Source organism: Astyanax mexicanus, chromosome 23 (assembly GCF_023375975.1).
Source record: "Astyanax mexicanus isolate ESR-SI-001 chromosome 23, AstMex3_surface, whole genome shotgun sequence".
Lineage (NCBI taxonomy): Eukaryota > Metazoa > Chordata > Actinopteri > Characiformes > Acestrorhamphidae > Astyanax > Astyanax mexicanus.
In genome coordinates this window covers 11,838,140-11,851,513 of record NC_064430.1, presented here as the reverse complement: position 1 = coordinate 11,851,513, position 13,374 = coordinate 11,838,140, and the positions used below count along the sequence as shown (strand labels likewise).

The 13,374-nt window shown below is 36.0% G+C and overlaps 1 protein-coding gene across 4 annotated transcripts; it reads left to right on the top strand.

Moving 5' to 3' along the window:
* Window positions 1-269: 269 nt before the first annotated feature.
* nod2 (nucleotide-binding oligomerization domain containing 2) lies at window positions 270-12,635 on the top strand. 4 transcript variants are annotated; one of them, XM_049471005.1, is made up of 12 exons: window positions 271-357; window positions 482-669; window positions 2,558-3,065; window positions 3,919-4,042; window positions 4,947-6,711; window positions 7,778-7,861; window positions 7,946-8,029; window positions 8,362-8,445; window positions 9,246-9,329; window positions 9,451-9,534; window positions 9,642-9,725; window positions 12,191-12,635. In XM_049471005.1, exons 3-12 carry the CDS (start codon window positions 2,580-2,582, stop codon window positions 12,261-12,263), a joined length of 2,952 nt encoding a protein of 983 aa, XP_049326962.1. In that variant the 5' UTR covers window positions 271-357; window positions 482-669; window positions 2,558-2,579; the 3' UTR covers window positions 12,264-12,635. The 4 variants fall into 4 exon arrangements, with proteins under 4 accessions (XP_049326965.1, XP_049326962.1, XP_049326964.1 ...); XM_049471007.1 differs by lacking the exon at window positions 12,191-12,635 and adding an exon at window positions 11,620-12,184; XM_049471006.1 differs by having other exon boundaries at window positions 278-669.
* The last annotated feature ends 739 nt before the right edge of the window (window positions 12,636-13,374 follow it).

The following is a 13,374-nucleotide window of genomic DNA, read 5'->3' as shown; positions in this document are numbered from 1 at the left end:
AAAATAATACCCCAGTAGATACAGATACAGCTTTTAAGTACTTAAGTACAGTACTAAAGTAAAAATAATACACCAGTAGATACAGATACAGCATTTTAGTACTAAAGTACAGTAGTGAAGTAAAAATAATACTCCAGTAGATACAGATACAGCATTTTAGTATTTAAGTACAGTAGTGAAGTAGTTCTGTCTGTTACTATAGGTTACATCTCTGGATATCAGGGAAGCAGAACATTGTAAACACTGGTCAAGTAGGTCCAGCCTCATCCTTTCCTCACACTAAACTACACACTTCCAGTTTTACTTTCAGTTCATCACACAGACTGATACAGACTGCACCCAGCAGCCGTTCTTACCGTAAGTATACAGTATACACGTTTTAGGCAGGGTTTAAGTTGTTTGTGGTGTAGTGTAAATGTTGAAACTGTGAGAGACAAAAAAGGGGGTCGGTAACAAAAACTACTTACACTTTTACGCTCAGGAATGAGGAAGGAGCTGGGAGAATTTCCCTTTTTCTCTCGAGAACAAACAGAAGTTCGCCTAAAGGGGATTATCTGACAGTATCCACCGCCGTGAACATGACAGGCAACACGGAAAAGTCACCTCAGGACAGCTTCATGAGCTTTCTATGAGCAGGACAGGCTCTCTAAACACTCAACTCAACTTAAGGTAGGCTGTTTATACTGTATTGCTGTGTCTGAAACGCAAAAATGATTACTTGTTGCCTACACCGTCTCATTATGAAGAAGTTAGTAAAAATCACTGTATCCAACTCAAAATAAAAAACGCAGCTGGCTGTTTTGTTATTAGCTATTAGCTATTACATTTTAGCCCAATAAAACAGAAGCTAAATTGCTAAACTTCGACTCATAACACATATCTGGCTGCCTTTCTTGCGTTTCAGACGTTTAGACTGGATTAAATGTAGCTAAATTGGATAATTTACCAAACTTGCCAGTGTTGGATGAACACTCAACGTGTTACATTTAACAGTTAATGAATTAAGTTTAAAAATTATTCAATACTTATTAGCCACGTGCTTCTCTTTGCACTGTAAAAAAGGGCAGACTTTTCTCAAGTCATTTGACATTTTACAGTATTTCCCCTACAAACAAATATCTGAAAAAAAAAACATTAAAATGACAAGAATAGACTTATGTAAAAAAAAATGCTTTTTCAACAGTTCATAGCTGTTTCCTGTATTTTACATTTTCTTCCTTTAAAAAAAAAACAGACACGTACTTTTTTATTTCAAAGGTTTCTTACAGTGGAGTGTTCCCATGATGCTTCGGGGTTTGTGTGGGGTTTAACGTTATAAGAGACGTTTTTGTGAGGTCGGCTGGATGTTTCTAGGAAGTTTAATAATTAGATTTAGATTTACAGCATTAACTGACACTCTTATCCAGAGTGACTTACAATGTTATTTCAATTACAAGGTTCAATTACAAGGTTATTTATTCACAGCCATGATGGAAATTAACTGCTTCATTCATTCATATTGTGATTCTGAGATAAAAAAAATTTAACTTACTAGTGTCTCAAAAAAAAAAAAAAGAATAGAATATATATTAAAAGTAACTTTATTGGTTTGGAGAGCCATATCTGCTGGTGTTGGTCCAGTCCAACTTTTCCATGATATTCTAATTTTTTGAGATGCATTAGAATATTACAAAATCTTCTATTGGAGAGGATAAAATACTCCTAAATACCATTTATGGATTTATTGGATGAAGTGACATTATACATACCATTATTTTGGTCTTAAATGTGTAAAGCTATTGCTTCAAAATTTCTCCTAAGAGCTAACATGGCAAAACCATGTTGGTCATACTTGTGTAAAATCCTGTAATATTACTCCACCTTCTTAGTCCACACAGAAATGTCTTACCAATGTCTTAGTCTTACAGAAATGGTCATCTCCCAGGTTGGTTTAAATCAATCAAAATTTCCTTTGTAAATGTAATACTTGCCCCCCAATTTGACTTAATAAAGTTACTGGTTCATTACTCCATGTGGTGGCGCTATCAGAGGGACCAGTAATTCTGCAATTAATAATATTGGTTAAATTCTGTGAAACTGACACCAATAAATCCATAATTCCTGGTATTTATTTCTTAAGGAGTATTCTTTCATCTTCAGTAGAAGATTCTCTTGTCATGTATCGAGTTGCTTAGAATCACAGTATCATGATATCATTGTTATTGTTGGTAATGTATTGTGAGATGCCTGTAATTTCCACTACTAATGATGAATGCATCTTTATTTAAAATAACAAATAATAAGCTGATTTAAAAACTACTGGCTGAGAATGCTTTATGTTTGTCTAGTGGGAGGGGTTTCCAGTTTGGGAGCAGCCTAGCCTCTTGTTTTTATTTCGATTTTGTAACAAAAGGTGATCCTGTATAGGCTTGTAGATCTTTAACTGACTGACGTGAATCCAGCAATCTGGACACTTTTACATCTAGTGAAGATCGAAGAAAAAAATTTGCAGCAGGTTGTGAAAGTAATATTTTGTCAGGTTAAATTGTATTTTTTTAATATTTTTTTTACACTACAGATGACCAGATGATACCAGAGATATGTCTGGACAGCAGCTGGTCCTGAGGCAGAGAACGGAGCTTCTGGGAGCTCTATGCTGTGGGGGCACGGCTGAACCCCTGGACTGTGTGCTGGATCTTCTGCTGTCTTGGGGTGTAATTGTGTGGGAAGACTACCTAAGTGTGCGGGAACCAGCCAAACCCCTCTGCTCCAGTGCCAGAGAACTGCTGGACTTGGTGTACAACAAAGGCGAGGAGTCCTGTCTCCTTCTACTGTCAGCGTTTAAGCAAGTTTTACCCGACGCTCAGAAAGCCGGACTCTGCTTTGGTAAAAGTTTTGCTGCAGGAAAGGATGCTAAGAGGACCTCCACTAATGCCAGTCAGACTTTGATGACTGATAGACCAGCACTGGTGAGGAAAATACGGGATCATATTGATGGAGTGCTGGAAGCGCTGGTAAACGCTGGCTGCTTTACTTCAAAAGACTGTGATGAGGTGATGTTACCTGTTTACACACCTTCACAAAAGGTAAGGAACACATATAAGGGTTAGAATAGTGTTCAGAATACATCTGTTATTGGGATGCATACAGGCCCGTTGCAACAAGGCAAGCAAACCAGTCAATTTCCTAGGACCCTGAGCTGGCCTGGAGCCCCCAGACAACGACTGGTTATGAACTGAATGCCCCTTTAAACTTTGTGATGGTCAGTGCCGGACAGTACAGCACCATTTTGCTTTAGGCCCCCAAATGCTTTGTAACAACTCCAGATGCACAGATTATTTGGAAACCAAAAGTCATATTTTGCTTTGTTGGCATGTCTGCTGGGATGTTAAACATTGTTTTGTGTTGAAACAATATTTTTAATCGTAGATTTTTTTTGTGTTTGCTTTTTGACAAAAACATGTTTAGGCTATTTTATTTATTCATTGATGAAATTTGGCTAAATTAATGTTACCTGGGAAATCGTTTCGATTTTGGTCCGACAATTTTATAGAGTACCTTATATACCCACATTATATTATGTATATTACTAAGAAATAAACACAGTATTTACAGATAACAAATTTGGTATTTAGGATCATATAGTTTATCAGATACAACATATAAAAAACTATGAATATGAAGAAATAAGAATAGGCCTGATGATGAACCATGTGTATGTTTTAAAACTGAAAAAAACTGACAGCTATTCACAGAACAGCAATACCTTGTTTATTACATCATTAGGCCCATCTGACTAAACAGTTCTGTCTCTAAGTCAAGAACCTATAATCAATGTAGAATTATAATAGTTGGATTTTTATTTGGAGCTATCTAAGCAGTTAGCAGGCTGGTCAATGCAGATGAAAGATGGTCTAAGAATTTGTTTTCCTTGTGTAGGTTAGGAGGCTACTGGATCAAGTGAGATTTAGAGGGGAGGAAGCAGCCAGCATCTTATTGCAGTATCTGCGGCTGGCAGAAGTTGTGTCACAGCCTGTAAAAGAGGAAAAGCAACTCACTGCTGGTACGCATGTCTTTTTTACTCTTTTGTGAAATTTGACTTCATCCATTATGATTGATTATACACAATTACACAATGTGATTTTATGTGAAAAATGTACAAACAGTAAATTTTGTGCTTTTAGTCAGTACATTTGTGTTTCCCTTTTTTAACACAACTTTTAGTATAACAGTTTAGTTAGTATATTTAAAGGAGAACTCCGGTGTGAAATTGACTTGGTGACTTGGGTGTAGTTTTTGTTTAGTCCTTGTTGAACAGCCCACTTCTGTTCATCGCAGCTTTCTGAGATGCAGCAATTTTATTCCGTTTGTCCAAACACCCTTAAGACAGGGTGATAAGGGGCATGTTCTTGCCAATGCAGAAACAGTGCAGGCTTTTTACATCGTTATGCAGGCTCAACATCTCATCGGTAGATTTCGGAGAGCCCTGACATTTAAAACGAGGCACTAAGAACTTTAAAAGTGCACAAGAAGTTTATTAAAGGGCATTGTTTAAAACCAGTTGCGTAAGCTAAATCTCCGGCCTCTGCCATCTCAAAGTAAAGTTAGTCATGATCAGTACAGTGACGAGCCTCGCGGAGTAATACTTACTATGCTTTAACATAATATTATGGTGTGTTGGAGCATTACGGCTACCGTTCTCAGTGCGCCTTATAATCTGGTATGCCTTATGTATGAAAATAGACTGAAAAGAGACTGTTCACTGATAGCGTGCCTTATATTCTGAAAAATATGGTAGTTAAGTAGTGTAATGAGTGAAGAACATCCTATCTAGCTAACAAGCCAGCATAGCTAGAAACTTTTTGTTGGTATGTTTAACAAGCTAAACGCTTGCTGTGTGAATTACTACCAGTGCAGTGACAACAGTCATACTAACATTATTTCCCCATACCTTCATCTTTCCCCAGAATGCCTACTTTACCAGAAGAAGCTTCGCAGCTCTGTCTCTGCCCAGTCGCACTTCCTCAGCACTTATGGAGGAACGGGAAGATTCTCCTTGGACGATATCTATACCGAGGGCCTCCTTGAACTGGCTCAGGGCAACAGAGAGATCACAAGTCTAGGGTTGGAGGACGTGGTAGGTGTGACCGGAACTCTTAATGAGGACGCTGATACGGTACTTCTATCTGGAGAGGCGGGTACCGGCAAGAGTACCTTGCTGCAGAGGCTCCACTTGCTGTGGGCTCGAGGGGCTTTGCTGACGGACATTCTCCTGCTGTTCCCCTTCAGTTGTCGCAAACTGAACGCAGAGCAGAGGATGTTGTCTTTGAAAGAGCTTTTGTTCTTGCACTGCTGTTGGCCGGACAGGGGTCAAGATGAGCTGTTCCAGTTTATTCTGGATCACCCTCACTTGGTGCTGTTTACGTTTGATGGCCTTGACGAGTTTAAACAGACTTTCACAGATGAAGAACGGCATTGCTGCCCCACCCAGCAAGCATCTATACCCGTGCTGCTATTTAACCTACTCCAGGGTACCTTGATGAAGGGCGTGAAGAAAGTGGTGACCAGCAGGCCGCAAGCAGTGGGTCCGGTAATGAAACGGTACCTTCGGAAGGAAGTCCTTGTTAAGGGTTTCTGTCCTGTCGGAATTGACGCCTTTGTTAGAAAACACCACAATGACTCTACTGTGGCTAGCAGGGTGATAGAGTCCTTGCAGACCAACACAGCTTTACTTGGACTTTGCCATATCCCAGTCTTCTGCTGGATTGTGTCCAAATGTTACAAGGAGCTTCTCGGATGTGGGGAAGGCAGCCCTCAAACCATGACAGATGTGTACCTCATGGTTCTGCAGCACTTCTTCCAGAGGAAGGTGCCCCAGGAACAAGGTGCCCTGGGAAAGGGATGGCTGCAGAAACATCTAGAAACAGTGATGAGATTTGGACAGCTGGCCATGGAAGGTCTTGAGACGTCCTGTTATGTATTCCCAGAGGCAGAACTGCGGAAATATGGCATCACTGAGCAGGAAATCTGCCTGGGCTTCCTCATACATTGTAAGGACCTCTCAGACTCCAGCGACTGCAAACACTACGAGTTCCTACACATGACCTTACAGTGTTTCTTTGCCGCTCTGCATATCGTTCTCGATGGCAACAGCAACCGTTCTGTCATCCCAAAGCTCTTCCAATCACAGTACAGGCAGCTTTCAGGCATAACTCGCGTGTGCCTCGGACACTGCATAGATCGCCCCCTAGAGGATGACGTTAATACAGCAGAGACCCCAAACCTGCAGATGGCCGCTAAGTTTGTGTCAGGACTTCTTTCCCAGCGCCATCGAATCCTACTGTCACAGTCCTGTCCTGCTGCCACACTTGAATGGAAGTCCAAGCAGGCAGTCAAATGTTTGTCCAAAGGCATGCAGAGGCACTTCCGCTCCATCTCTCGGCCCGTCGAGGGCGAAAAGAAGAGCATGCATGCCATGCCCAGCTTCGTTTGGCTCATCACCTGCATCTATGAGATGCAGGAGAGCGGGGTTGCAAAGGACGCCGTAGCCAAGATTGAGGTGGAGCATCTGAAATTAACTTACTGTAACATCGGTCCAGTGGAGTGCACCGCTCTGGCCTATGTGCTGAAGCACCTTCCCAATCCAGTCGGCCTCCAGCTAGACTACAACACAGTGGGAGATGTGGGAGTGGAGCAGCTCTTGCCATGTCTGCACGTCTGTCACGCTCTCTAGTAAGAAAGGAATTTATTTCTGTTCTAAATATTTCAGGAAAATTTTGATTATTACAAATACATTCCAATATTTTATCCACTATATATAGTAGTAATAATTCTTAGGACTTTACAGGTCCTTAATTTCAACTTATCAGGAATCAGAAAAAAGGCTTAACTGTGCTCAGAAGTGGAAATAAAGGACAAAAATATGCAAATAATACAAAAAAAAAAATACAACAGTACATATTCACAGTGTCCTTTTTTAAGATATAATAAGCTGATTGCCTAGGTGTGATTTTAGCACAGTTTTAATTGGGTACTGCATTTAAGAGTCAATGCTGATTTATTATTGAAAATTCAAATCCTTGTGAATTGTAAAATTAACAGACAAATACATGTTTGGTATTAGATTAGGAATGAACTGAAATTAATATTTGCCATCAAAACCTTAAGGCTGAATACTAAATAACATTGGTGGGGGAAAAAGATTTTTATCATCCCAGCAGGTTTTAATTTATTTGTGTTATTAAATACTGTACATTATTCAGTCTTTTCATTTGTTCTTTTTCACTTGTGCTTTTTTGCTATTCAACAGAATAGTTTGCATTGCCAAATATTTGTTGCATCCCTATATAAGAAGTTTGATTCTTTAGTTAAAAAAAAAGTAGATGCTAGTCTAATGTTTCTAACAAACTCTAAAATTAAACTGTTACCAGACTCATCTGCCCTAAAAGGTTCAGCAAGTCAGTAACATTAATGGGTCTATACAAAGTATAAAAAGCCAAAATAGTATCATATTGCTGAACTATATGGTGGCATATAGTATTATATTTGCATAGTTGTTATCATTTAGAAAAAAAAGGGACATTCAGTAAATTATGCATTCAAATACTTTAAGATAAAATGTGCAGAGTGACACAATATTTTGAGTTATGAATTCTAAATGTATTATAATATTTTTGAAGCATTTTTCTTCCTTATAAATTCTCATTATTTGCAGCCAGTTTGTACATTTGATTTGGTATTTTGGATTTTGGTATTAATTCTTTTTCTTTGATTTCTAATTATCATCATAATTAAATAGCTTGAGGAACAACAACATATCAGATGAAGGAATACGCAAACTTGTTGAAAAAGGAGTGCACTGTGAATGCTTCCAGAAACTAGCGTGAGTATAAAATACATTCTTCTACATTTATACATTATTTTCTTCGGTTTACACATAAAATGTTTCTGCTAAACTAAACCACAGGTTATTCAACAACAAACTAACAGATGACTGCACGAGGCATTTGGTCACACTGCTTCAGGCCAAGACCAATTTCATTTCACTAAGGTACCTTTTAAACTATTTATTCTAAATCCACAATATTTTGTTTGGGTTTTTGTGAGCTGTGTGTAAAGGACCCTACCTACATAATACCAAAGATTTTGACTGAGCTATATAGTATTGTATTAGTCAAAAAAAGAGCAGTCCAACATGACCATGACCAACAAAAGCCAGTTTTTAATTAAACAAAAATAATAATTAATGCTCTAATATGTAAAAACAAACATTTCAGAAAAACACTTGCATTATATATGATTTTTATGTAAACAAACAATACTGGTTCATTTTGTGCAGTATACTGATTTATATTTTCTTCATACTTACCTGCTGATTTATAGACTTGGAAATAATAACATCACATCACAGGGGGCGGAGCAGCTGGCAGAGGGTCTGAGATATAGCAAGTCATTGCAGTTTCTTGGGTATGCATTTTTTTTATTAATTACTCATTATTTACTTTTATTAAGTGTGTTTATTTTAATTTGTTGAATAAAAATATATGTTTTTATTATATTGTCTTTTTGTCTTCACTGTGTATCATTACTTAAACTGTACAGATGGGAAAACATCTACTTTAATGTAAACATTCGCAAATTTGGACAAAATATTATCATTGTGATATATTGCGTTGTTTGTCTCCCCTAGACTCACTCCCCAGTTTTACTTAATAAAGTTACTGCTTCATTAATCCATGAGGTGGCGCTAATCAAATGAATAGGGTGAAGCTGAGGTGAAGAATATTGTTTGTTAGATTCTGTGAAATTGACACCAATAAAGAAAAAAAAAATCTGGCATTTGCATATTTAGGAGTATTTTATCCTCTTTAGTAACACAGATGCTGTGAAGTATCGTAGAGAATTGTCGAGTATATCAAGTATATATCAATATATCGAGTATTGCAAATTCACAGTATCGTAATATCATTGTTATCATGGGCAGCATATTATGATATATTGTGTCGTGCGATTTGTATAAATTTAAAAAATGTATTTCGCCCTACATAATTTCCATTTTCGCTGATTTTTGGGTATTGTTTCAGATCAAGAACCAAAATTATAAACATAAAAAAAATGCTGATCTCACATCTCACAATTCCTGACTTGATTCCCATTGAGATGCAGTGGCAGGACCATAAAAATCCAGCCAGTATTAAATAATTAAATGGAAGTATTTGGTTGCAGTTGTTGCTTGAATATACAACTTATCTGTGTTTTGCTTCCAGGCTGTGGGGTAATAAGATTGGAGACAAGGGTGCCGAGGCTTTGGCAGATGCACTAAAGAACAGTACTGCACTGACATGGTTTAGGTATGAGTGGTCTTTAGACTGTTAACCAGTTTAAATGGGTTTATGTAACAGTAGGTCATTGTCTTTTTTGTGGATATCTGTCTGATATTGGTATTTTCTAATCCTGGTTCTGTATCTTCAGCCTGGTGGATAATGGTGTAGGCAACTCAGGAGCCTGTGCTTTAGCAGAGCTCATCAAGAGATGCACAACACTTACAGAGCTCTGGTAAGTTTCACTGTGAATGTACAATAAGAAATAGTTATTTCTTTAGTTTTATTTCATCCATAATGGCCATTGTCTTACACGTGCTTTCACTTCTGTCTTTATTTCAGGCTAAATCAGAACTGCATTGGCAGGGAAGGTGTGGAGTGTCTAATACAGGCTTTGAAAGCGAACACCAGTATTAAGGAAGTGTGGTAAGAACATTTACGTCATTAATTTAGTTTATAGAGTTGTGATTTCAGTCACTCTTTCATTCTGTGTTATTCATGCTGTTATGGTGCAAATGACATGCCTGACATGCCACATGTCATGGAACAGAAACTAATATTGTGTCCCATGACTTTTGCCATGTCCCATGGAAGACATACATATACACATATATAGAAATGACACTATCATAAAATAGGGCTGTCACAATTATTAATTTATGTGATTGAATACATTTAAAATGTACATATTTATTATTATTCATGCAATATAAGGAAAAAAATCAGAAAAGTAAAATAAATTAATTAATATAGAATTTAATAGACAAAAATATATTTAATACATTTAATATTTAGATATGCATCAAATATAAGCATTAACAAAAAAAGCAAACAATAAAATTGACATTTTTTTTTTTACTTATTATCTTTTTTTTTTTTTACATAGTACAATATAATGTATTACAAATACAATTCTGTATATTCCTTTTACAAGTATTTTGCATTATTCACATCAATTTTACGGCAGTATATAAAAAGGACAAATATAAATGCAATAAAAAGATAGTATCAAAAAAATAAATAAATAAAAATAAGAGATGGACCACAAAGCACACCAATAAGTACCGCTAATACACATAGTTAAATTTCTTACCTTATAAACATCCCATAGCTTTTGTATCCATAGATTGTATGTTCGGGGGTCTGGGTTCATCCATTTAATTGTAATGCATTTCAAAGCTACTGTAAGTAATATTCCAAGTAAATATTTTTTGGACCTCCCGACCACACCATCCGGAAAAACTCGAAAAAAAATAAAAATAAAAAATCATTAAAATAAAACATTGGTCTAAATAAAATAGTATAAAAGTTAAGAAACTACAGTATTTTTCAATACTATTAATAAAATATTAGGCCATTTCTTGCAAAGCAGACTTTTTGATTAGCTATTTTAATTCAAATTTAGTGTTATCTGACCCTATATCAGATTTCTACAGTAGGCTTTATTAATCTTCTTCAGCATTGATGAATTAGGGACTGTATAAATACGGAGACAATGGCAATTCCAGGGGTCTTCCTTAAACTCAAAGAATGTGTGTAATTATCAAAAAATCTGCCATTTTATCTTAAAAATGGCCAATTGCATTTCCTCCTTTAAAAAAAAAATACTGGGTGAATGAAACTGGGTGAAAGGGTGGCTCAACACAGTTATACACAGACATACAGTATAAAGAAAGAGAAGTGAAAAACACTAAAGGTCTTCACTTTAACTATGAAGCTGCAAGGCTGCAGAAAATTGATAAATCTGTTTAATGTTTCAGTTTATTAAACACGTTAGCATGATATTGAAAAATGAAAATACTTTATATAGCTGTATGTAAATGACAGAATATGTGTGTATATTTGAGAGAGAGTTCATGTTAATATTATTGTCATTATCTTATTATTTTTATTTTATATGCATATACTGTATGTATACTATGTATAGGATATTTTATGTTATACACTATGCCTCTAATATTATACACAACTATACAGTCTTTACCTGTACATATTACTGCCTACTACATACCTGCACTATTTTTATGGGTGACATAAGTTGATCTGTAAAATTGGTTTACCCTGTTTAACTACAATACATTCACCTCTACTCATACATACTGAGAGTTCCCTATTTTTAGCTGTATTACTGTTATTTTACTTTATATTTCACTTATTTCTTTTGTTACACAATGTGCATATTGAATTTTCCTTGAATCTAATGAATTATCTATCTATCTGTACCTGCTTATCTATGTATATATGGTATGTACCTGGAAAAAAAAGACCACCTAATTTTTTTTTTTTTTTTCAAATTGAAAACCTCTGGAATATAATCAAGAGGAAGAAGAATGATCACAAGCCATCAAACCAAACTGAACTTCTTGAATTTTTGCACCAGGTGTGGCATAATGTCATCCAAAAGCAGTGTGTAAGACTGGTGGAGGAGAACATGCCAAGATACACAAAAACTGTGATTAAAAATCAGGGTTATTCCACCAAATATTGATTTCTAAACTCCTAAAATTTCATGAATATGAACTTGTTTTATTTGCATTAATTGAGCTCTGAAAGCTCTGCATCTTTGTTATTTCAGCCATTTCTCATTTTCTGTAAATAAATGCTCTAAAATACAATATTTTTATTTGGAATTTGGGAGAAATGTTGTCCGTAGTTTATAGAATAAAACAAAAATGTACATTTTACTCAAACATATACCTATAAATAGCAAAACCAGAGAAAATTATTAAGAAACTAAAGTTGTCTCTTAATTTTTTTCCAGAGCTGTACATCTGTCTATATGTACGTCTGTCTATATTGCCACATTGTGTCTTATTCATATTGTACAGCAGCCATAATGTTTACTGAAAATGTCACTAAGTGGGGAAAATGGCTTGTATGTGCATTTTTAGGTTGAGGGGAAACAATCTGAGCCCAGAGGAGGTGGAAGAACTTAGTCAGCGTGAAAGCAGACTGACCTTCTGAAGAAGAATGACAACTCACATACACCTACAGACTACCACTCAACTAGCAGCGTGTGTGCTCCAATACAATAACACTGCCCATCAATCCCTGCCTGTCAGTCATTCTCTTTACTGTTACTTTGTAATTTGTGACTGAAGCAAGACAGTCATGGCATAGTCCTCAGTTACTCTGCCTGTTGAGGGCACTGCTACAAAAGACACTGGTGCGCACACTTTATCCTCAGTCTGAGCGTGAAACTGTAGATGACAGAAAGCTGAAGGAGATGTTGCTTATAGCACTGGTTGTATTTATTATAAATGGAATTGTTGCTAATTCTGTTCATTGTACTTTTTATACACTTGTTTTTAATAAAGTTTGATATGGTGTAAGAAATAGTATAAGAAATGGAATGAAAGATAAATAAGATAAGAGCAAAACAAGCAAAGAAATAAATAAACTCAACTTTTATTTAAAAAATAATAGCAAAAAATAAAAGTTCGTGAATTGGGTGAGTTGGAAATTATTTATTGGAATACTTTTGGAAGGTGCTGACAAATGCCACACCAAGAGCTCCCTGATGTTTTGCAGATGCTCTGACGCAGTTGCCTAGTCAGCACAATTCTGATGCTTAGTTAATTTTCCTAATTTCAACACATAATTTGGAAAAAAAGGAATTATTCATAGAACACCTTAGTAAATAAGAGTACCACCTTTCCACAAATTAAAAACAGACAAAATTAGTTAATTTATTTTACTTGTTTATTTTACCAATCACAAATTCTATTTGATAATCTCAAACCACTAGGTATGATTGATTAATTAAGTAATTCATAAAAAGTACAGTTTCTGTTTGTTACCAGGAACTCAACCCTCACTTCCTGGTGTTAAACACCGCCACATCTTGACCACATCAGAAATGGTCATCAGTCCAAAACATTTAAGTTGCTGACTAACTGCAAAAAAAAAGAAAAGAAATGAACAGTACAAGTAATGAAATACAAATACTTCGTTATTTTAATTAGAAATTTTGGTTACCTATAATTTATATTTTCACACAAGTATCTGTACTTTTTACTCCTTAAACCTTGTTACTCCTATTTAAATTTGGTTTAAAAAACTGGATAAAGTGAAT